The sequence below is a fragment of the Trachurus japonicus genome, chromosome 10 (genome assembly GCF_045865225.1).
Source record: "Trachurus japonicus isolate A0001 chromosome 10, Traja_1.0".
In the NCBI taxonomy this organism is placed as follows: domain Eukaryota; kingdom Metazoa; phylum Chordata; class Actinopteri; order Carangiformes; family Carangidae; genus Trachurus; species Trachurus japonicus.
In genome coordinates this window covers 11,660,544-11,686,164 of record NC_140916.1, presented here as the reverse complement: position 1 = coordinate 11,686,164, position 25,621 = coordinate 11,660,544, and the positions used below count along the sequence as shown (strand labels likewise).

The 25,621-nt window shown below is 39.8% G+C and overlaps 4 protein-coding genes and 1 pseudogene across 4 annotated transcripts; 3 read left to right on the top strand and 2 right to left on the bottom strand.

Moving 5' to 3' along the window:
* Positions 1 to 1,785: 1,785 nt before the first annotated feature.
* Positions 1,786 to 3,718, top strand: LOC146979430 (immunoglobulin kappa light chain-like). The gene is made up of 6 exons (XM_085788909.1): positions 1,786 to 1,860; positions 1,955 to 2,322; positions 2,405 to 2,723; positions 2,975 to 3,088; positions 3,362 to 3,426; positions 3,581 to 3,718. Exons 1-6 carry the CDS (start codon positions 1,818 to 1,820, stop codon positions 3,716 to 3,718), a joined length of 1,047 nt encoding a protein of 348 aa, XP_085645035.1. The 5' UTR covers positions 1,786 to 1,817.
* A 1,314-nt stretch (positions 3,719 to 5,032) lies between these two features.
* LOC146979428 (uncharacterized) lies at positions 5,033 to 16,808 on the bottom strand (annotated as a pseudogene).
* LOC146979429 (uncharacterized) lies at positions 10,213 to 13,724 on the top strand. Its single transcript, XM_085789274.1, has 6 exons — positions 10,213 to 10,255; positions 10,406 to 10,747; positions 10,844 to 11,188; positions 11,430 to 11,546; positions 12,476 to 12,540; positions 13,596 to 13,724. The coding sequence occupies exons 1-6, from the start codon at positions 10,213 to 10,215 to the stop codon at positions 13,722 to 13,724; spliced, it is 1,041 nt and encodes a 346-aa protein (XP_085645400.1).
* A 17-nt stretch (positions 16,809 to 16,825) lies between the features above and the next one.
* LOC146979427 (uncharacterized) lies at positions 16,826 to 20,682 on the bottom strand. The gene is made up of 6 exons (XM_085788908.1): positions 20,640 to 20,682; positions 20,202 to 20,531; positions 19,745 to 20,101; positions 19,528 to 19,647; positions 17,024 to 17,220; positions 16,826 to 16,831 (listed from the first exon to the last, which is right to left on the bottom strand). Exons 1-6 carry the CDS (start codon positions 20,680 to 20,682, stop codon positions 16,826 to 16,828), a joined length of 1,053 nt encoding a protein of 350 aa, XP_085645034.1.
* A 2,297-nt stretch (positions 20,683 to 22,979) lies between these two features.
* LOC146979426 (immunoglobulin kappa light chain-like) lies at positions 22,980 to 25,466 on the top strand. Its single transcript, XM_085788907.1, has 6 exons — positions 22,980 to 23,079; positions 23,197 to 23,541; positions 23,631 to 23,960; positions 24,234 to 24,347; positions 24,522 to 24,571; positions 25,291 to 25,466. Exons 1-6 carry the CDS (start codon positions 23,037 to 23,039, stop codon positions 25,441 to 25,443), a joined length of 1,035 nt encoding a protein of 344 aa, XP_085645033.1. The 5' UTR covers positions 22,980 to 23,036; the 3' UTR covers positions 25,444 to 25,466.
* Positions 25,467 to 25,621: the final 155 nt, after the last annotated feature.

Here is a 25,621-nt window from a genome sequence, read left to right as displayed (position 1 = left end):
TGAGCGCTCAGTGAACACAATGGAGGTGAACAGAATCCAACAATGCCATAACACTCTCGTGGAGACGTTGTGACCTGCACATTCACCACGCTATGAGATATAATGTGATATTATAAAACAGAGTTTTTTTTGGAGTGATTTCAAAAGTGCAAGTAGTTCCGCGTATTTGCTTCATGTGTCAACTTCATGTTACATAATTATTGACCCCTTGCACGTGACGTCACGTTCCACTCGCGATAGCTCCGGACGCCATGATGGACGGCAAAAGATCAGTGAACGTCAATGTAATTGAATGGGCGCGTTATAGTTTTGTGACATACCGGGGTTGTAGGGTTTCCCCTCCTTTTCCACTGAGCTGGTTCGAGTGCTGGTTCGGAGCCAGAGCCTGACTAGCACCGGCTCTTTGCTTTTCCACCGCTTAAAAACCGGTTATTGGTTCTTAAAACTGGTCTGAAGCACCAACTCCTTGCTGGTCTGGAGCTAAGAACCAGGGCTGGCCACTGGCAGCGGGGTTACATGAGCAACAGGACCAGTGCGAAGATATACAGACACGTTATCAATGCCATTATAAGTTAGTTTATCTACAGTGTATAGTCGATGTAAACACAGTTGAAGCTAACTAGCTGAGCTACATGCTGTGGCTAACAACAGCTAACGCTCGTATTAAACATAGCACCGTCACAACGTAGTTGCCGCCGTCGGATCGCGGCGATTACAACGAAGACGGCTTCCTGTTTTCTTTTATTTTTCAGCCGGGTTTAATCAGAGAATGATCACTAATTATACAGACGTCAGGTCAGGTCTTCAACACCCACGGGTCGGACCAGGTTTTAATTTCCAGGTCTGTTAACTGTAGTTAGCAGCAGCAAAGACAGGAGCAGCTGCTGTATGGGGAGTGTGGCACTGACTGACGTTAGCTCACTTAGCAGTGGAAAATGCACAGAAAACTGAGATAATCTACGGCGAATAACAAAAAAACAAACATATATTGCAACGGATGAGTAGATATTCTATTTTAAATAAGTGATAATGCTGTGAGGTTGTAGTGTGAAGTGATCGAGCCACATTGTTGGACGGCACCCATAGACAGTACATTATCACTGAGCACTTTCTGCCGTCCGTCATGGCGTCGCCTCTCGTGTCACGTTCTAATTGTGACGTAGCTGCAAGGGGTCAATACATGATTATTTCATAGTGTGGTGAATGTGCAGGTCACAACTTGTCCACAAGAGCGTTTTGGAGTTGTTGGAGTATTTATTTGATGAGTTTAATGAGGGACAGGGGACCTGTACCGTTCACCTCCATTGTATTCATTGAGCAGCTGCCCCACAGATCTCAAAACAACATGCACCAATTAAAGGTAATTAACCTATTAATTAACTACTGCTTAGTGTGTAGTCATTATTAAATGTTGCAAGTGCTTTTTTTTTTGCACATGTAGTACAAAGAAATCACAGAGTTATTATATTAACTAAACTGTCTTGTTCATGTTCTCATTAGCTTGAAACAGAAATACAATATTCAAAATAAAAAAACAACTTTTTAAAATTTGACTTTGCCCCACTTGATTTTGATCAAATAAAACCGACAAAAAGAATAATAAGAAAAAAGGTTTACACATGATTTGATGCTCAAGGTCTTGAAAAAGACATGCATGGTAATTTTGGCAGTTTTTTTGCTTAGCTTAGGGAGGAGTACATTTTCTATTTCAGCCAATCAGCACATCTTGTTCTCTGCAAACGGTGATGATCTTGTGACTGAACCTTCCATTTGGGTGGAAACACATCAGCGGTGCAAGACAAGGGTACAGTACCACAATGATCGCAAAACTGGCTGCTTTGGTTCTTCTTAGTACAATGTGTGAGTACACGACTTACCCACTGTGACAAAAATACCACTCACTTTTGTTTACTGTGTGTGAAGACATTTTGTCATCTAATGTTGTTTTTTTCAGCTCTGACTCAAACTGCAGAGGTTCCTCGCCTGATCTCTTTGACTGTGGTTGAACTTGGTGGCAATGTCACATTGACATGTCCAGTGTTGGAGGCTGAGGGTCAGTTCTTTCACTGGTATAAGCAGCCTCTTGGACATATGGTACAAAAAATTGCTGCAGGAGTACTTGGCAAAGTAACATCGACCAAACAATTTCAAGACTTACGTTTTGCAATTACCAAAGGGGATGATCAGTATCTTCTTACCATCAGAAATGTCAGCAAAGAGGACGAAGCAACGTACTTCTGTCAAAATGGAACACCATATTTACCGAATTTCGTCAGTGGCACATTCTTGGCTGTGAATGGTAAAACATCTCATACTTTCATTGTCTGAGCCTATGTGAGTGATCACACAGATTGACAGGTCACAAAAGTCTTTTCTCAAATTAAATCACACAGGTCGTGAGGAGCAGAAAACTGTCTATGTGAAACAAATTCCAGAGACAGCATCAGTCCAGCTGGGAACCTCAATGAGACTCCAGTGTTTGGTTTACAACACAACTCAGTGTCCAGGTGAACACAGTGTGCACTGGTTCAGAGCCGGATCAGGAGGATTTCATCCAGGAATCATTTACACTCACAGTAACAGGAGTCATAAACAAGAAGAAATGAGCTGTGGCTACAGTTTATCCAAAACTCTACAGGACTCCTCTGATGATGGGACTTACTACTGTGCTGTGGTCACATGTGGAGAGATCCTGTTCGGTCAAGGAACTAAAGTGGAAACAAGTATGTATTTACAGTTGTATTTAAATCACAAGTGAATTTTGATAAATTTAGGTTGGTTAAAATACATTACATTTTGTTCTCAGGTCTGGGAGAGTGGCTTTTTGTTGATAAAAACACAAAACCAATTGCTATGAGCTTGGTAATAATTATGTACCAGTAAAAAATCCCATCCTGCCAATAACAAATGCACACTGCCAAGAGTCAACAATAAAATCATTTTCAATATTACTAAGAATATTTGTATGATTCAGGACCAGGACTGGACCCTGTTGTACTTGTGCTTGGAGGACTGTTGGTGTGCTGTGTGATAGTGATTACCACCCTAATTTTCTGTGTAAATCGAAGAGTGAGTGAACATTGCAAAGGTACGTTCAACATTTCATTTCACTTTATAGTTCAATGAAGCTTTATGAGACAACATCATAAAACTCATGAGGTGACTCCCATGACTCCCGGTCTTGCCAGCTGCAGCAAACACACTGTTACGTCTCACACCTTGCTTGATTCAAGATTTGACATTTTGCTTTTTGTGGGGAGTGTGATGCAGCAAAATGGTAACTTGTAGAAACACTATTAGTAGTGACTACTTCACCAGAAAACCAACTATGCAAGTGATACAAAAGCTTTATTTTTAACAGGATCTGCTAATTCTGACCATCTCCATGGACCTGATGGATCAACTGTGGGTCATTTAAACAAAGTGGTAAATATGTTTTGAAGCTGCTAGTCAATATCTCAGTATTAACAATATGTGAAATGACTGTATACAGTACAGTTCTGTCAAACTCACAGATTATTACCCAACTGTGCAATTCCCCTTTGTATTGCTTTCTTTTTCTCTGGTTCACGGTTTCTAGGACGGCAAAGCAATGAGCTATCCATCTCTGAATTTCTCTGCAAGGAAAAAAAAAATGCTGAAGAAGAGGAAAGTGGCACCACAGGAGTGTACGTACTCTGTGGTAGAGTACAACATGCAAGACCAGCCCTCCTCATAGGCATTGAAGGTCCTGTAACAGAACAACAAATATACAAGTATTTTGGCTTAGCTAATCGTATCGTGTTATGGGTAACAGGAAGCCATTTTGATAATGGTGGTTTCATCAATGTATACGCTCCTCTGCTACAGTAAAAAATGTTTCACAAAAGTTTTAATATTTTGCAGACAGTGATGAGACAGTAAATGGTATTACTGTATGTTTTTTGTATAGTGTGTTTGTTTGTGTGTTGTGTTTACAAGCTAATGAGTTTGCTAAACATTAACTTGGTTCACATTCGGTCAAGTCTGAGGTCATCTAAGACACAATGTTTATCCAAAGAACAAACAAAAAAAAGAGAAAAATACATACTTTGCTAACAGTGTAATTGATTATATCAGATTTAAACAAAGTCTATATTTTCAGTTGTTCTGTTCTACAATATCTCTGTATCTGATCAATATTTTTGTGTACCATACTGTAGATTTTGGGGTGAACACATACTGTAACGACTTTTATCTTCATTGTTTGATTTTATTGTGAAACTGTGATTTTGCTTAAAATTGTGAAGAATAGCTGTGTTTTTTATATATATAAAAGCATGGTTGGGAATATACGTTACAAATAATGTCAAGTGCCTCCACCTGTGCATTGTCCTCTTTCTGGTCTGCTTTATGAATTATATTCTGGGAAATCGTGCTCACAAATAAAGATATGTTGGTACCATTGTCAGCATGGTTATCCACGTGCTAGTCAGAGGGTGGAGAGATGGACCACCACACCCTGTTTCTGTGGTGAAGCTGCTGCGTGTGGTTTCACTTGTGCTTGAGGCAGAGGCACATCATGTCTGTACAAAGTGATGTGAGATCAGAAAGATGTCAGCAGTTCGTTTAATACTTTTTGGGAGGTCGGACAAGTGACGAAATAAGAAGATGAAGATCTCTGTCACTCACACAGCATTTCACTGTGCACATGGCAAAAAGGGCAAAAAAATACGAGGTGAAACCAAAGACCTTGGCCACACAGGTGAACACACACAGGTACAGAACAACTTCTAACACTCTCTACTGCTGCATTGTACTGTAACAATTGCCACAGTGGTCTAAGGTTAATGTTAGTGGTTTGTTTTCTCCCTGTAATGACAAGTAAAAACATCTGTTGTGAAGGTGCTTATCACTGGTTTGACCTCTGATCAAGACGCTATTTAGCGCGTGTCATTCCCCCAGCCTGCTTTCCTGTCTCTCTACACTGTCCTACAAAAAAAAGGTAAAACAACAACAACAACAACAAAAACTAGATGAAACTCAACTTTAAGCATCTGAGATCATTAATCTGTCACAGAGCTCTGACACCAGTGTAGACTGTTTCTCTCTCTGCTGTCTTTTCACCCACTCTCTGTTTTTCCAGCTTTCCTCTTGGTGAAGGTTGGAGCAGCAAGCGAGTCCTCATCTCCCTGGGAACATATATAGTAAATAATGTTACAAGAGCAGATCTTAATATCTACATATAAATTTAAAAAAACACACACACACACACACACACATGCCAACAACTTTAATGGACCTTACCTGTTGTCTCTGCTGATCACGACTGGTTGTTGTAGCATATGTTTGTCCAGAAACTGTGACTGAACAGTAGAAAATTATAAAATTGAATGATGCTGTAGATTAATTTAGACAAAGGACTAATGTCAATCAAGTAAAGTTGTCTTATACAAAATGTGGTTTGAGGTAAAGAGAGAGTTTGCAACAGTTATATGTTTTCTTCTTGATGAAATAAATCAGGACGGCAATGGACAATCAGACTTAAAGCCAAAACAGCACATAATACAACCAGAACTACATTGTACTTCTGCAACTCCTCCGTGTTGAGACCTGAAATGATATAAAGACCAAATTATATTCATAATTTAAAATGTATTATAATTTGACAAGATATGAAGATCCAGTAGATACAAATTTATGTGATACATGATCTTAATAGATTCCACCAAATTACAAAATTTAATGGGCAATAAACAAAAATTATATAGAAATGTTCTGCACTTACCTTCAATGTCCAGTTTTGTTCCATTTCCAATTAATATCTGTCCACATGAGGCCATAGCGCAGTAATGAGTCCCAACATCAGAGGAGCTGATGGTCTTGGAGAAGTTGTAGTAGACACATTTCTGTGTCGTCTGAGCTTCAGGACTCTTCTCACATTGATCACCACTGTTTCCATGAGCGTAAATTAAACGGGGATAAGATTCATCTGGTCCGGCTCTGAACCAGTACACACTGTGATCTCCTGAACATGATTTCTTCCCAAGGTCAGAGAGGACCGAACACTGGAGAGTCACTGAGTCTCCTGGACGAACTGGATCAGATAGGAAATCTTCAGTGACGGCAACGATATCAGGTTCTGGTTCTGGGAAACACAGACACAAAAATAAGCAATAATCAGAATGTGGCAAGGTGAAGAGGGCCCGGGCGGGGATTGAACCCACACCTCCCGGGTAAGAGTCATGCGCGCTTGCCAGTCACCCAAAGGGACATCCCTTTGGCCAAGTAGCCAGGGCACATGATCAATTGGAGGCATAGTGACAGGAACCTCAACTGCCACATCTCTCCCCCTCTTTTCACAAGCACGTCCTCGTGCTTCCGCGCAGGCTGCCACACATTAGGAATCCATGGACCCACCCTTAGTGCTACATGGATCCTGCCAACAACGCCAGAATGTGGCAAGGTGAAGAGGGCCCGAGCGGGGATTGAACCCACACCTCCCGGGTAATAGTCATGCGCGCTTGCCAGTCACCCAAAGGGACATCCCCTTGGCCAAGTAGCCAGGGCACATGATCAATTGGAGGCATAGTGACAGGACCACCACTGTCACATCTCTCCCCCTCTTTTCACAAGCACGTCCTCGTGCTTCCGCGCAGGCTGCCACACATTAGGAATCCATGGACCCACCCCTAGTGCTACATGGATCCTGCCGACAACGCCAGAATGTGGCAAGGTGAAGAGGGCCCGGGCGGGGATTGAACCCACACCTCCCGGGTAAGAGTCATGCGCGCTTGCCAGTCACCCAAAGGGACATCCCTTTGGCCAAGTAGCCAGGGCACATGATCAATTGGAGGCATAGTGACAGGAACCTCAACTGCCACATTCTGGCGTTGTCGGCAGGATCCATGTAGCACTAGGGGTGGGTCCATGGATTCCTAATGTGTGGCAGCCTGCGCGGAAGCACGAGGACGTGCTTGTGAAAAGAGGGGGAGAGATGTGACAGTGGTGGTCCTGTCACTATGCCTCCAATTGATCATGTGCCCTGGCTACTTGGCCAAGGGGATGTCCCTTTGGGTGACTGGCAAGCGCGCATGACTATTACCCGGGAGGTGTGGGTTCAATCCCCGCTCGGGCCCTCTTCACCTTGCCACAATAAGCTATGGTTAATAATATTAATCTATATACATAAATATTAATGTAATCGATAGAAATCTATCTTCATACTGACATGTGCGTAAATTACACTGTCATAACATTGGTGTTACCATGGTAATTATAATATTTTTATAAGTATAAAATGTCTGCGTAATGTTTTATTTACCAATAATTCTGGATGTGTACATTTGATTGACACATCCTCTTCTTGTTATTGTTTATATTGTTGCTGTTACTGCAGTTCAAAAAAACGTCTTAATTAGTGTTTGATGACATCATGTAATTTCCTTTAAAGCTTCCACCTCACCAGACATCTGTTCAGCCAGGGTGTGAGTGGGTGAGTTGGTGTGGAGGGTCTTTAGAGTCAAAGTGAAATCAAAATAAAGCTTTTCAAGAACTTGATTTGTGGCGCTTTGAGGATGAATATTGAACGTCAAAAAATGTCCACACTCTCGGTTAAGCCGCCATTTTGCAGCCGCGCACAGACACACAGTGAGGAGCCATCTTGATTATGGTGTAAGGCGGCCAATCCAGACGTTCCACATCATCGCGATGATCCTCCCACTCTGATTGTCAGTCACCTCAGCAGGAAGAGCAGAGCAGACAGAGCTGGGGAGGTGGTTGTGGTCACATCGTCCATCTTCTCGCGCTGCTGAAAGACAGCAGCAGAGCAGCACTCTCACAGCATCGTAGAAACACACACAGTGATGCTGTACAACACCACAGACTGAGGCATCAAACACTGACCACAAAGGAGTCGAGGTATCTGATACAACTCCAGCTACTTACAACCTGCACAGAGAGAAAAGTAGAAAACTGACAGGGTTAAAAACACATCAGTCTTTGTCTGACACTTTGGTTTGTGGCCGGTACTGAGGTCAGTTCACTGTTGACCACAAGACTGAACAAGTTGATAATGATGTTATTTTTAATCCTACATGTACAGCAGGAGTTTTGACGTATAAAAAAGCAAAACAAAAAACACACAGTTTATTTCATCATCTCATGAAACGATGCCGTGTCCTGCCCCTGTACATAATAAACACACAGTTACACACAAAGAGGGACTAAACTAATTCAAGACAAAAGTTTTGCAGTAAATACTTTCATGCTCTCTTCTCTGTCTTTGTGTCCACGCTGCTGCTGCATCTGACAAACAACTGATGCATGGAAACTTAAGCATTGTTGTGGCTGTGGTTTTTCAACTAAAGTGTGAAAATAAAGATACTTCTCTTCCTTTCTCACTCTCTATTTTAGCCTCAGTAAGTTGAGCTTGTACTGCTGCATTAAAGTTTTTATAGAGACCAGGTAAATATCACCACACTGTACTATAGTGATTATTAATGATATTACATCATGTAACAGGAGTAGTTAAAGACGCTGCAGCTCTGTTAATTGATTATTTTAAATCACACTTTTCTGTGGTTTGATGCTTTTAACTGGTAGCTGCTCTAAGAGGGGGAGGTCCGGATCATTCACTCGTCCCACTCTGTCTTCATTGGCGCAGAGCAGCAGTTTGTACTGTGACCTGGTTTTTAGTTTGTCCTATTATGGATAAAGAGGTTTGGCAGCCTTGATAATCTGCTTCAATGTGCAACACATAGTTGAGTGATGGACTGGTAGCCTGTTTATATAACTACTGAATGAACTTAAATCAAAATGAATACAAATCTAATCTATTTGAACATCACATATTCATACAATAACATGCTTCTAATAAGATAAAGACAAAGCTTTAGTTGGACTTTGGAAGAGCACAAAAAGAGTGGATTTAAAACTAAAATGCTCATTTCACTGTGTTCAACTATATATGTACTACTGTGTTCACACTTCTTATCCTGTTGCAACTCGTACTCAGGTCTGTTCTCAGTAAACAGCTTCAGTTGGTCAGAGGGGGGAGAGATGGCCCACCACAGCCTGTGTCTGTCGTGAAGCTGCTGCATGTGGTTTCACTTGTTGTGCTCAAGTGAGATGTGAAGGATATCTGCACAAAGTGACATGAGATCAGAGAGACTCAGGGGTTCATTAATGTTAGTAGCTGCACACTGGTGTTTGTTAACAGAGGAGGATGAATTGTCTCTTGCGTTATAAAATGCTGCTTGTGTGTTTCTGTCTGCAGATGTGGGGAGTTGTGGTGCATACATTTACCATCAAACCCATTCAGTGTACATCTACTAGTCTCTCTCTCAGTTTCAAGTGTACCTGGCAAAAATGTAAAGTGAAGCCAAAGCTGTGACAACCTGGTGAAAAAACACCTGATTGAAAACCTGTTTCATTTGAGAACAATCAAGAAACTAGTTGAGAGTGTGAAGTAGATGTCAACAAGATTGTCTAGAAAACTGTAGAAAAAAGTTAGATTTTTATTTTGCACAGCAGAGACCCTGAGAAAAGAAATGTGTGCATGCTATTTTAATAAAATTAAAGTGAATTGACATTGTAGAGCTCTGACTCTGTCTCTCTCAGACAAACATTTTTGAGTTTTCCACATCTCTTGGTTTTCTGTGGTTTTGGTGACATTTCCTTTTAACTTTCTCATGAAGTTGTCCCTCCCTAACCCACAGACCACCATCGATGTTGCTACTAACACACATGTCCTTTTCACCCTCCTCATACAGTTTACATGGAGGCCTCTGAACATCAATCTTTTTTACAAGCCAAACTCAGTAAAAACTGTTGGAAACTCCAGCAGTGTCGCATTTACATGTTGCATGTCATTAGTCACAAGGTTAGCCACCTCTACATCCAAAGATAAAATGTGTATGATGACATCTGCACTGCTTTAAAGAACAGAAATGTTCATAAAAAACAGTCGCACAGAACACAAAAGATGGTGAAGAGGATAATACCCAATAAACCATGAAATTCATCATTAAAATTTCATCAGCCATCATTAAGTTGTCATTATAACACCCCTAAAAATAAAAAGGTAGCTATATGTGCATCTCTCATCAGAGGCTTGCTTTAGTAAGAGGGAGGTCCTTTTCTTTAAGTAAGCCAATCACTGACCTCTCCTGTATAAACTGTGATGATGTTGTGACTAAACTTCCACTCAGGTAGGAAGACATCAGTAGTGCAAGAGAAAGGTGTTGCACCACAATGAACGGACGACTAACTGCTTTGATTATTCTTAGCACAGTATGTAAGTGTGCGGCGTCCAAATTGTGACAAAAATACCTGTGCAAACTGTTTTTGGCATTTTAGGCGAGGTCTGTGAAGGTAGTTGTTTATGTTTTTTCATAAATCTTGTCGTCTCATGTTGTAACTTTGTTTTTGTTTGTCTGATTTTCAGCTCCGAGTCAAACTGCAGAGGGTCCTGGCCTGATTTCTGTGACTGTGGTTGAACTTGGTGGTGATGCGAACTTTCGATGTTCATTCACTAACTCAGCTGAAAAGCTCCACTGGTATAAGCAGCCTCTTGGACAAATACTCCAACATGTTGCTACTGTATTTAATGACAAAGTAACAATTAAAGAAAAATCTGACCGTTTTACTATATCAATGAAAGAGGATGGTCAGTATCATCTGACCATTAGAAATGTCAGCAAAGAGGACGAAGCAACGTACTTCTGTCACGGTGGATCAGGAGGATATATACAGACTTTCTCCAATGGCAGTTTCTTGGCTGTGAAGGGTAGAGTATCTGATACTTTCTATTCTATTTCTAATGTGAATGAAACAGTTTAGACTGTGAAATACCTGTGATGTTGTTTTTTATTGATTCATGTAGATCATAAAGACCAGCAATCTGTCTACGTGAAACAAAGTCCAGAGTCAACATCAGTCCAGCCGGGGAAGTCAATGACTCTCCAGTGTTCACTTCTCAACAAGAACAAAGAAACCAGAGTCCAGTGTCCAGGTGAACACAGTGTGCACTGGTTCAGAGCCGGATCAGAAGGATTTCATCCAGGATTCATTTACACTCACAGCAACAGGAGTGATGAAGAGGAAGAAAGGAGCTGTGACTACAGTTTGTCCAAAACTATACAGAACTCGTCAGATGCTGGGACTTACTACTGTGCTGTGGTCACATGTGGAGAGATCCTGATCGGTCCAGGAACTAAAGTGGAAACAAGTACGTGTTTACAATTGTATCTAAATTATAAATAATGTTTGATTAATTGATATGACTATGTTAAAATATATATGTGACAAATCAGTTCTTTGGTTTAGGGAGGTCAACTTAATTTAATGGCTATCCACCTTGACTTTTGAGACTTGATGCAAACACATTGAAAATGAACCAGATATACTCATGATAATTATGTAATCATTATGCATTATTTTGACTTGGCTTAATGTGTCATTGGAGATAGGATCAGTGCTGGGCCCAGTTGTCATTGTTCTTGGAGGACTGTTGGCCTGCTGTGTGATGTGTTTTGGTCTCCTGATTTTCTACGTAAATCAAAGGAAAGTGTGCGAACATTGTAAAGGTAGGTTCAACATATTCGACTTCTAATTTCAGTTATGGTTTTGAAACGGAACCTCAAAAGTCTCTGTGCTTGTGGGATTTTGTAGTTGGGTAATGATATTTTGTAAACAAGTTAATCATATAAATGTGTATGTTTGGCCTTGTGTAAAACAACCAAGTATTTTTAATATTTACATGTCATGACTACATGTCTCCACAAGTTGTCACTCAACCAGGTTTCAAGCGTCTCTGCTAAGAACTAGGACATTACTACTCACTGCATTGAGCACATTACAGGTTTTGATGTCCATCTTTGTTTAACTGTAAAGCCAAAAACTGAAAATATGTTGATTCTCCATTTTTAGATTCATGAAATGTTGAAAATGGTGTGGCGGCGGCGACCGTAACGTCTGACCGGGGGGGGGGTGTCGTAGCGGAAATAATGAAAGTAATGGCATACAAACACTGCATATCTCCAAAATCAGGCTGGTTTCCAGGTTGCCAAGTAGCCTATTCATTGTAATGTAACAATTGCCGATGAGAACCGGTGTCAAAAAGGAAAAAAGGAAGAAAAAAAAACAATCGATCACGGACTTCATGATCGATTACCATGGCAACGAACGAAGCTTCTATTTTCTTGGGTCAGCCCTTGTGCTCACATACTGTCTGTGTGGTACGCTTGCACCTAAATTTCCTCCAGTCCAAATGTCAAATTGTCCTTGGGCAAGACACTCAACCCACCCTTGCCCTCCTATGTGTCATTGGATGGATGGATGGATGGATGGATGGATGGATGGATGGATGAATGGATGAATGGATGAATGGATGGATCTATCTATCTATCTATCTATCTATCTATCTATCTATCTATCTATCTATCTATCTATCTATCTATCTATCTATCTATCTATCTATCTATCTATAAATAGTGAAGTTGTTTTTTTCCCACAGGGGCAATACATTTTCCCCATCGTCGTGGACATGAGGAGTCAAATGTGGATCAGTCGAATAATCTGGTAAATATGTGGTGGTTTGGTATTATATTTGCTCAGACAAAAACTATTTTGCCCACTCTTGACTTATCACTGTATATACGTAATAATAATAACCCCCCAACAAGAGTGAAATTGAAGTAACTCAGATCACTTAAGAGGCATTTTTGACAGATCAGTGTATGACAGCTTAGGTTTAAATAGATCACTTATTGTGGGAGGATGGCGATGACTGGTCAGTGACTGATAAGTTAGTTGGAGTTCGTTTTTTTTTTTATTTTCACGGTGTCATACACCAAAGAGGTGCCCAGCCCTCATGGGCTTACAAGACACACCAAAAGACATAAAGAACAATAAACAAAATAACATCTCCACATACACAAATCCGGGATCTACAGTCATCAGAAAGCACAATCCACAATCAAACATAAAGCGCGCCCATGCGCTTGTGGTAAGCATTCAACACATACTGAGCTAAATAAAACACTTTTTCACTAAACAGATATGCTAGTCTACAGTCATCAGACACAGAAAACAAATCAGGACAGCCCGGGGTCATTTTAAGAAAGAGCTTACTGTATGTCTACAGTCATGGTAAAAAGGACAGTAAAACAAAAAATGCATTTCATTTTCTACCTCTCTCAGGTCACACAGGTGACACTTTCTATTCTCTTCTGGGATTGAATGGAAACGTCCTGTTTCAACCGCCAGCCAGAGGCAAGATACCATATCTCAACTGGGCACGAACAGACCTCTGCGCTCTAGTTAGGTTAAGGGTGACATAAGGCTCCAGTTGGTAAACAGACTTTATCAAACAATACACTCTTAATTTAGGTTTGTGCAGAATTTCTTCTGCCCAAGATAAGAAATGGCAATACAATTGCTGGCTGTCAGCTGACTATAGCTGTGGTTTATGACTTCCGTGTCCTGCATGATTTTGTGCAATGCTTTATTTTATAGTACAGTCAAAAGTTTAGATGTTCAAAGTTTACACTCTCAACTCGATCGGTTGTTACAGCTGTGATATCTGAATTTACACAAACATCATTATCATTATCATTATTATTATATGTTTGCAGGATGATGAGGTGGAGAACTATGCAGCACTGGACTTTTCTACAAGGAGAGTGAAGAGTGGAAAGAAGAAGAGGAGGGAGTCACCTCAAGAGTGTGTGTACTCTGATGTTAGAGCATATGACCACAACTAGCAACACCTTTCTCCACAGAGGTCTGTGTCTGGCCCTCTGCCGCAGGGCATGTTAAGGGCAGTGGAGTTGATGTTGCTGATTTACATATCAATGTATTTATTCAATTCAACCATCATTTACTTAAAGGGATAGTTCAACATTTTGGTAAATTCGCCTATTGCCATAATCCTTATGGTCATCAGGGTAGGTTCATCACCTTTAATTTTCAGTGCATGTTGATTTGAGATCCGAGAGGGGAAGAGACGCGAGCTGCTCAGCAAACACAATGGAGGTGAAGTTGAACACTACAGGTCCTCTGTCCCTAACCCATCAAATACACAATCCAACAACTCCAAAACGCTCTTGTTACAAAATAATAATAATGGAACATTATGAGAGTTGTTTTCTAGGCAAATGCGTAGCCAGAACTACATCCCAGACACGGCTGCTGAGTGGAGTGGTTTCAAAAGCGCAAGTAGTTAAGAGTATTTGCTTCATGTGTCGTTAAGTTACATAATTCCACATGATTATTTCATAGTGTGGTCAATGTGCAGGTAACCACTTGTCCATGAGAGCGTTTTGAAGTTGTTGGATTGTGTATTTGATGAGTTTGATGAGGGACAGGGGACCTGTATCATTCACCTCCATTGTGTTCATTGAGCAGCTCGCGTCTCTGCTCCACAGATCTCAAAAGAACATGCGCCAATAATTAAAGGTAATGAACCTACTGCTATGATGATAGGGATTATGGCAATAGAATTTGCCAAAATGTTGAACTATCCCTTTTAAAATCCTCACTGGAGGTCACTGAAGAATTCATGTTTGCTTTGACAGGATGTCCACATGAAATGGATGGAACATGCCGTAAGAAAACTACTTCCTGTGCAGCTGTCAGTATTTAAGGCCTAATAAACTCTAATATGAATTAAATATAAAATGCTTAAAGCAGATATCAGTGGAATGTTTTTGTTAATATAAGTCCTAAATAGTCCTATTTTCCGTCAGCAATCACTTACATGAAGTATTTCAGCCTAAACACGAGTCTCTCCGTCACTCTGCTCTGCTGTAACCCGAGGAGAAAATTTTCCTTGTGGGATACAAGTGTTATCCAATGAGGAGAGAGAACGGCATGAAGGGCTGTGTGTGCAGCCAAGGGATGCGCGTGAATGTGGTGACGTAGCACGAGGACCAATTGATGCCTGACAAGGGCGGGGGCTGCTAACTCATGGTGCGTTCAAGGAAACTCGTACTTTGTGTTTTTCCTTCCTGTGAAGTCATACCAGTTCGATCTGGTACGAGTTCACGGGTCGGAAGTTACGAGTGGCCGTTATAGGGAACTTTCACAGACAACAGGACGGTAAAAACACGAGCTACGGGTTACCTGCAACGCTACCAAGTCGTAATTGTGACTTGAAGCTGTAACTTACGGTTTCAAAAGCCTGCCTTGAACACAGCATTAGCCGAAACGGCCGTGCCGATGATATCTGCTTTAATACTGTACATCTGTTAACATTCACTAGCCAGTACTGCATATATATATATATTGTGCATAAAATATATGCATGATGATGATGCATCATAAAATGTTGATGCATAAAAGTCAAATCACTGATATCTTACAATTTGTTTGTAATTGATACAGTATTACACTTCGTAAGAAAATACATTCATGAAACACATTCTAGATGAGCTTATTAATGAAGAGCTGATTGCATTTACATGTTTACTGTATAAATAACACCAATTAGTATCAATATAGGAAGAATGCTTCACAAATTATAAATCAAGTATTGCTTATATTTATTAGACAAAACATGTTGCCATTGCTTCTTTTGCACAATGATGGATAACAACAGTATCAAATGTGTTTTCTTTATTGATAGTTTGATATTGTTCCAAATAATGTTCACAATAGTAGTTCAATAGTTTAAATGGGAAAACAACAAAAACAAATGAACCAAAAAAGAAACACAACGTAGCTACTTACAGCAAGTATATGATTATATAACATTTCACACCAGAACCAAATCTGACAACTTCTGATCCTCAGTTTATTAAATATGCTGGCGCCAATACTGAGCAATAGAATCGGATCAGTGTTTTTCTACCAACTCATTCCATCATTCATTTTAAACACAGTTGTTTTCCTCAAGTGGACTTAACTAATTGTCATCGTTATTTTACTGTTAGTTGTAGTCAGCTTTCATCATGGTGAATGTGACAGTAGAATAGACCTTCATGTCATCTTTGCACTGAGAGAGAATATGAGACAAGAGTTAAGAAAGCTACAGATTTTTATTTTATTTTGATAAGGTTAGTCCCAAATGTAAACACAATACCTTCACATCCCTCTGACCATCAATGTGTGCCCAGACGGCAGCTGGATTTTGAAATGGGAAACAAAGAGAAAACCATAAATCAGGAGCAGTAGTTTGAATGTAATCATTCTGGACAGAGTAGTGACACTTTGTTTTACCGTTGCAACAGTCACACTTTTTTTTCTTTATGGCACAAATGAGGATGGCTGTCACGACCAGACTTACAACCAAGAGACCACACAGTGTAAATATGGCTTCACTGGTCAAATGAGAGCACATGCAGGTTCCTGATACAACATGAAAAGATAAAAATAATAAGATCAAGTCAATGATGTTAAGTATCACAAGTTTTGAAATGTAAAATATTACATTAGTAAAACTTTATACTATCTGAAATTTAAATGTGCAAATTCCTTAATTAAAACAAAAATAATACAGTTACCGTGAATGTCCAGTTTTGTTCCATCTCCAAATAAAATCTGTCCACATGTGGCCACGGCGCAGTAATAAGTCCCAGAATCAGAGGAGCTGACGTTCTTGGTGAGGCGATAAACGCAGCTCCTCAGGGAGTCAGATGTTTTCTCGCATTCATTTCCATCAGTGTGGATGATGTTAGGATGAGACTGATCTGATCCGGCTCTGAACCAGTACACACTGTGGTCACCTGGACACGTCTTGTTGTCAGAGAAGACTGAACACTGCAGAGTCACTGCGTCTCCTGGATGGACTGGACCAGACATTGTCGGCTGCTGAACAACAGTATAGTTTGTCCTCTGAGAAGTTCCTGAGTGATACAAAACTGTGTTAAATCTGTAAGACATATGCAAGTAAGATAATTTAAAAAATGCTTAGACACACAAGAAAAGATTTACCTTTTACTGACAAATATGTTCCAGTCCACGCATTGTCAGTCCAATCCGTGAACGCACAGTGATACAGTCCCTCATCTTCTTGAATCGTTCTTACTATGGTCAGGTTGATAAAATGGTTATCACTATTTACCTTCAGTCTGGATTCAGAAAACTCTGGAGCATATTGAGGTTTTGTTGTTCTCCACACTGACACAATTAATTTCAGATTATCCCCGACACTTTGCTTGTACCAGTGGAGTATCCTGTGGTTGATCTCAACATCAAACAGAGCACACGTGAAGGTCACAGGTTCCCCGAGCTGAACTGTGATCACTGGAACCAGCGTATCTGAATTGAAAGAAAAGAAGAAAAACATTTAATAAAAACTAATGTATAATGTCTAAAAGTTAAAATCCAGCTAACGCATAAACTCTTATTTTGAATTGAAAATCAGGAATAAAACTACACTTACATGCACGATGTAGAACGAGCAACGTGACCCACAAAACAATCATCTTGACAGTGTCTCTTGTTGGGACATTTGTAGGTATTTCAGTGAAGGAAGGAGCTGAGGTCATCAAACGCACCTGACTGGTTATGTGAGTCTAAAGCGCACTTCCTGCCACACTGTTGTTGCCTTCTCGGAGGCTCAGACCACTTTCAGTTCATCTTCATTTTGGGTTTTTTTGTTTTTCATCACACGCTTTTTTGTGTGTGATGTTTGGTTTTGGAACATTTCCTTCTTTAAAATCATTTTTTGAGCCGTGCTAACAGTTGTCATGGAGACTATTATTGCTTCACATCGGTATTAAAATGAAAAGAGCAAATATGTATGCATGAACTAATACTTGGCTAATACAAAAGGAGAAACAGGTTTGTCTTCAAACAGACAACACTTCTAAATCTATTAAATCAACATTCTTGCATAAAAGTGGCATGATATGACACAGCACTTGGTAACACTGACAGAAGAAATGTGTCGAAGGCTTTGAGGGTGTAAGAGTCCAGCCCGATTTATAATGCAAATATATAAAGTACAGTAAAATCAGGTATTCAATAAGGTACTCAAAGCAATGATGCAATAAAATGCAGTGATGATGCTCTGTAGATGTGTCCTGCTTGGATTTGAAGCATTTTCCTGAGATCAGAGAACAGGACCATCAAGAGACAGCTGTATGCAGGAGCTCAGGTGCCCAAGCTAAGAGAAGTGCATGCTGTCACTGGTTTGGGTTACAAGCTCAGGTGGCCTTCAAACCTCCTTGCTCTGAAGTAGCTCTTCTTTGACTGCCTGATAAGGCTGAAGATTTTTTTTCTAACCCTTTTTTTTTTTTTTTTTTTTTTACATTTGTGTCATTCAGAGTTAAATAAGAGTCAGATGAAAAGTAAGAAAATCACCAAATACCTTATCTCCTCATTTGCTCTGGAGTGTATTAAATTCAGTGGTAATACAGCCAACACGTGTCAGGATATTTCAATCAGGGCCACCGTGGTTGATAAGCAAAATGCTTTCAGTTTTCTTTTGGACATTATCTGAGCCCTAAATGGATACTTACGATTTTTACTTTCAGTGTTTTTAAAGTAACAAATGGAGGTCTAATGTTGTGCTGTGAAGTGATAAGTTTTGTGGATTTGAATGATAAATTCTCAGCATGTTTTGTAAAATGCAAAGAGGTTAGAAAGAGCAAGGAAATGTCAACTATTATGACCTTTGACCTTCCATGATGCTTCTGGAAGTGATGCAACTAAAATACTTTTCAAAATCCCACAATATATATATACTGTGTATATACAGTATATATATATACACTGTATATATATATACACACACACACACTGTATATGGGTGGACATATGAAGTAAATGGCACCTGCATTTTAGATGTGAAGTTTATTTACAAATTAAACAACAAGCACATACATGTCAATTGTCTTTAGTATACAGGTTTTTGTTTTGAGCTGATCCAGAACTGAAGCTTAAGCAGGAAATGAACCCAGAAAAGAGAGAACAGGAAACTATTTCCATGGCTCACAAAAGAAAACAATAAAATAGACAAACAAAACTAACAGAAATTTAGTTTGCACTAAATATAAAAATGTCAAATTTACACAAGATAAAAGATTATGTACTTTCTAAATTACTATGTTAACAACAGCAAATAAGGAGCTGTGCAGTGCTGCAACTGTGGTATACATCTGATATATTGTGTCACACACATTTTTTGGTACCATTAGTAAATAAAGTCAAAGTATTTGAACTGTTAATGTATCACCAAGGTCTTGACATCAGCATAGACTGTCCTCTCTCTTGCTGCTGCCTTCCTTCTCCCTGTTTGCTCAGCTTTTCTTTTGGTGATGATTACTTTAGAATAAACCAAAGAGTCCTCGTTTCGCTGCAAAATTAAAAATGAGAGCAGGTTTTAATACATAAAAAATGAATACTGATTATATCTTATAGCCATGTGCTTTACCTGCTGATCACTACTGGCTTCAGCAGTAATTGTTTGCAGACCGACAGCAGCTGTTTTAATAAAAACAACTGGATGAGACCCTTATTTTTTAAGATGAATGACAAAGTAACTTTACACATGTGAATCATGATGATAGATTTTGGGAAAAATTTACATCAGCAGGTCGATATACGAGTAACTTTTCTTACCGTTGCAACGAGCACAAGATTTTTTAGTGATGACACAGACAAGGATGGCTATCACAAACAGACTTAAAGCCAATGCAGCACATAACAGCAGGGCAACTGTGTTGTCCTCTTGTGAATCAACTGAAAAATTAAAGAAAAAAAAACTAAGCTACAGGTAATAATGAGCAAGATCTTAAAGTATTAAATTCCTCATTGAAAATAATTGTGGTACACTTACCTTCAATGTCCAGTTTTGTTCCATTTCCAATTAATATCTGTCCACATGAGGCCACAGCGCAGTAATAAGTCCCAACATCTGAGGGGCTGATGGTCTTGGAAAAGTTGTAGACACATTTCTGTGTCGTCTGAGCCTGAGTACTGTTGTCACATTGTTCACCACTGTTATCATGAGCGTAAATTAAACGGGGATGTGACTCATCTAATCCGGCTCTGAACCAGTACACACGGTGATCGTCTGGGCATGATTTCTTCTCAGGGTCGGAGAGGACCGAACACTGGAGCGTCACTAAGTCTCCTGGATGAACTGGATCAGATCGGAAGTCTTCAGTGATGGCAGTGATATCAGGTTCTGGTTCTATGACAAAAAGCATAAACATGTTTCACTCAGTTCAATGAGTATGAATTACAGGAGCACTACAATTATTTATATCTGTTTCTGCTTTTGTTTGATTTACCTTTGACTCTCAGAAACACTCCTTTTAGAAACGTCATTTTAAGTTTTGTCACTTTTAAACAGTAGTAGATTGCAGAATCGCTGAACTGTGTTTTGGAAATATGCAGAACATACTGTCCAGGCTCTTGTTTTGCTGTTACGTGATGAGTTTGCTTGATCTTCTCATAATCATGAGACAATGTTCCTCCTAAAGTTTCGGGAGACGTTCCAGACACAATTCTGACCCAATATACATATGTTGAAAGCCAATCCTTCTGGCGGACACATGTCAGAGTCACACTTTCTCCAACATCAACAGTCTTTGTCTCAAAACTGTAGTCTTCTGTGCAGCCTGGACAAAAACAAAAAAACAAAAAACATGGCAACGGTTAACAATAGAGAAACAGTCATATGTCTCTATGCAAAATGTATTTTAAATATTTCTGGAGTAAATACTTACGCCCAATTTTGAGCAAGAGTAGAATATGTATTATGATCAGCATTCTCAGGTTTCACCATCTGGCACAGCAGTTGATATAGGGCGCGATTTGCCTTAATGTAGTCATATCAAAAGGGAGGGAACAATTTTAGAGCGACCTGATTGGCCTGTTATTATGTTGGCCTTCCACTGTTCTACCACAGCGGAAATATGTCAACCAAACTTTCCACATTAAAACCATGAAACAATACAGTAGCTTGACAACTCACATTTGATTCTGATGATGGGCACCTACAGTAACACTTCTCTTAGGTGAGGTACTGTAAACAACATATCTGTTGTTTTTACAAGCTGTTTCCTGTGAAGAAAATATCAACAGCCTTTTATTGCAGGATGCAAAATGGTAAAGGAACCATTTGTCAGGATCTGCGTCCCCGTTGTGTCCCTGTGTCTTGTCTTAGTGTTATGTCCTCTGTGGGTTCCTTTGTATAGTTATTTCATTTGTTATTTTGAAGTTCTGTCCTGTTTTCCTGTTGTGTTCCTGTTTCACTTTGAAGTAAAGCGTCTTACTCCTGTCTTCCTGTTAAGTTTCCCGCCTGTTTGATTACCTCATGTGTCTCACCTGTGTCTTCCCTTGTGTATTTAGCCTCAGTGTCTCCCTTTGTCTGATTGTCTGCGTTTGTCCCCTGCATTGCCGTGTTCCATGTTGTGAGTTTGGTATTTCTAGTCCCTTGTTTTGTACTTTCTTATTTTCTGTTGAACTTTGGATTCCTCATTTACTCCCTGTCCGAGACTTAGGCTCGTTGACTCTTTTGTTGCTACTTTGTTTCCGTTGTACTTTGATTTCCTTTTTCTAAATAAATTCCTTTGTCAATTGAGTCTGTATTTGGGTCCTGCTATTCCAAAACGTGACACCATTGCCTTGATGACAGTACAGTACTAGCCATGCATTGGGACTGGGGTCTGATTGAATGTATTGATGTTTTTTATGCGGACTTACCTGCTCTTTGCACCACCCATTCTTGCAATGCACTGACTTTCAAAATCAGGTGACATTATCCTTTCAACTGCCTTCATCTGACCTTCTGGGAGATCTTACCACCATTTCTGTTCACACTGATGACCAAACAGCATAGGCAGGTGGATTTCAGACTTTTATGGATCTTTCTGATTGTAGTAACTTGTGACTAGTTTGCAGCATTCTCATGATGTCAGCCGTGACAAAAACACCGTCGTTGAGAAGTTTGAAACAACAAGAGTCAGGAACATACAGGATTGTTGAACGTCAATGGAGTGTGCCATTATTCAAATAGTCTGCACATTTTGTGTTCCCTGTCAGTTCAAATGAATAATCCTCATATTTATTACAGCAAGTAAGGTGCCGGCAGAGTGCTCAAGTAGTTAGAACACATTGCATGCATGCATAGTCCAAAGCAGTGTTTGCCGGTTTGACTCCCAACTGAGAAGAGCTTTACTGCCTGACATGCCCCCAGTCTCAATACCTGTTCTACTGTGTCCCTTCACTGTCCTACCTAATAAAAGGCATGAAATGCCCCCCAAAAACTTTAAAAATAGGAAAGAGAGAGAGACTTACAGGTAGAAAAGCACAAGTCAGGATAGGCCCTGAATTTAAGCGAGATTGTTTACTGCTACTACTGTTGTCAAAAGGTGGTGGGAGGGTGTGGGTGGTGTGGTGGGTCTCCATCTCGCCTTACCTCTCCGTAAAAGTCACAGCAGAGCAGTGTGTCACAGACGGTGTACTGTTCACACCGTCTATGATGCATGGAAACTTTGTTGTGGTTGGACTTTTTATATTCAATGGGTCTTTGTTCCTGTATGACCCACCGTTTTAGACTTAGCTTGGTATTAGCATTCATCATGATTATACTGTACATGACCACATCGATTGTCAGCGTGATTTCTTTACAGTAAAACATATCATGACTGTCTGGTTGTTCCTGTTCCTTGAAGTTCTAGACCTCAGTCCCTCATGCAGTCTTTTATAACACTACAGCTTTCAGTTTTTTATAAGTATACTGCTTTGTGTGTTTGTGTAGTACAAAGAAATCACATAATTCTGAACTAAACTGTCTTGCTACATGTTGTCATTAGCTTGCAACAGAAAAACAATATTAAAAAAAAAACAAAAAAAAAACTTTTAAAATTTGACTTGAATCTTTATCTCACTTAATTTTGTTCAAATAAAATCAAATTTGTGTAAAGAAAAAAAAAAGGTTTGCTTATATGGTAATTTTGGCTGAATTGAAATTGTGTATTTGCTAAGCTTAGGGAGGAGTACATTTTCTATTTCAGCCAATCAGCATGTCTTGTTCTCTGCAAACGGTGATGATCTTGTGACTGAACCTTCCATTTGGGTGGAAACACATCAGCAGTGCAAGACAAGGGTACAGTACCACAATGATCGCAAAACTGGCTGCTTTGGTTCTTCTTAGTACAATGTGTGAGTACACGACTTACCCACTGCGACAAAAATACCACTCTCACTGCTGTTTACTGTGTGTGAAGACATTTTGTCATCTCATGTTGTAACTTAGTTTTTGTGTTTCTCTTTTTTCAGCTCTGACTCAAACTGCAGAGGTTCCTCACCTGATCTCTTTGACTGTGGTTGAACTTGGTGGCAATGTCACATTGACATGTCCAGTGTTGGAGGCTGAGGGTAAATTCTTTCATTGGTATAAGCAGCCTCTTGGACATATGGTACAAAAAATTGCTGCAGGAGTACTTGGCACAGTAACACTCACTGAAAAATTTAAAGGCTCACGTTTCGCAATTACCAAAGGGGATGATCAGTATCTTCTTACCATCAGAAATGTCAGCAAAGAGGACGAAGCAACGTACTTCTGTCAAAATGGAACAACATATTTACAGAATTTCGTCAGTGGCACATTCGTAGCTGTGAATGGTAAAACATCTCATACTTTCAGTGTTTAAGCCTATGTGAGTGATCACATAGATTGGATAGTCACAAAAGTCTTTTCTCAAATCACACAGGTCGTGAGGAGCAGAAAACTGTCTACGTGAAACAAATTCCAGAGACAGCATCAGTCCAGCTGGGAACCTCAATGAGTCTCCAGTGTTTGGTTTACAACACAACTCAGTGTCCAGGTGAACACAGTGTGCACTGGTTCAGAGCCGGATCAGGAGGATTTCATCCAGGAATCATTTACACTGACAGCAACAGGAGTGATGAAGAGGAAGAAAGGAGCTGTGTCTACAGTTTGTCCAAAACTATACAGAACTCCTCTGATGATGGGACTTACTACTGCGCTGTGGTCACATGTGGAGAGATCCTGTTCGGTCCAGGAACTAAAGTGGAAACAAGTATGTATTTACAGTTGTATTTAAATCACAAGTGAATTTTGATAAATTTAGGTTGGTTAAAACACCTTGCATTTTTCCTGACTATTATTGTTAATTTAAGCAAAAAGCCAATTGCTTTGAGCTAGATAATATTTATGTTATATTTATACCAGTTTAAAAAATGGCTTGATTTTTCAAAATTCTCGTCCTATCAATAACAAACAAGTACTGCCAAAAGTCCACTCCACAATCAAATCATGTTTAATAATTACTAAGAATATTTATACAATTCAGGACCAGGACTGGACCCTGTTGTACTTGTGCTTGGAGGACTGTTGGTGTGCTGTGTGATAGTGATTACCACCCTCATTTTCTGTGTAAATCGAAGAGTGTGCGAACATTGCAAAGGTACGTTCAACATTTGGTTTCACTTTATAGTTCAATCAAGCTTTATGACACAACAACATAAAAGTCATGATTTAGAGTTAGAGTTGGGAATGTCTGGCCGGCTGTAGCAAACACACTGTTAACTTCTTACATCACGAGTGATTTGAGATTAGACATTTTGCTTTTGGCTCCTAGCAAGAATAGACAAGGAAAAAGACTTGTTGATGGCTGCATTGACATTCGCTGTAGTTGTCTATGGCATTTTAGTGACATTTTAACGACAACTGTGAATAAGAAAAATTACTTTACAACGATAAATAATCCAACATTCCAGTAGCCTGCAAGGAATAGAGATGACAGCAGCAGTGACGGTTCCCACCAGTGGGTCAGCAACAGCAGCCACCTTCCACATGCAACACAGGCAGTGTGTTCCCCGCACATGTTCCGAAAAACAATTGAATCATCCACCTGTTTGTCATCTTTACAACAACATACATTTGTGACTTTCTTACATTTGTCATTTAGAATATTCATAATTAAGTAAGGCTAAAATACCACAGTTGTAGATTGTGATGTTTCGTTCTGTATGACTGAACTAAAATTGAACTACTTGAAAGAGTCTTGCATTTATCTAAGTTGACCCATTAGATTTTTGTGAGGAGTGTGATGCAGAAAATTGGTAACCTGTGTTCACTAGAAAACCAACGAAGCAAGTGATACAAGAGATTAATTTTTTTAACAGGAGCTGCAAATTCTGCCCATCTCCATGGACCTGATAGGTCAACTGTGGGTCATTTAAACAATGGGGTAAATATGTTTTGAAGCTGCTAGTCAATATCTCAGTATTAACAATATGTCAAATGACTGTATACAGTTCTGTCAAACTCACAGATAATTAACCAACTGTAAAGTTCCCCTTTACATGTATACGGTTTTCACTTTTTATGTGGGTCATGGTTTCTAGGATGGTGAAGCAATGAGCTATGCAGCTCTCAATTTCTCTGCAAGGAAAGAAAAAATACTGAAGAAGCGGACAGAGGCGCCACAGGAGTGTACGTACTCTGCTGTAGAGGACAGGACAGCAGATTGCCACATGCATGACCAACCCTCGTCATAGGCTTTGCAGGTCCCGCAACAGAACCACAAGTATAAAAGTATTTTGGTGCCACTCATCTTGTCGTGGTATGGGTAACAGGAAGCCATGTAGACAGTGGTGACTTTTTTTTTTGATACTTTCTTTTTATTGTTTTTTTTCTTGGCAATGTACATTTTATATAGGAAAAAAGGGATAAGCA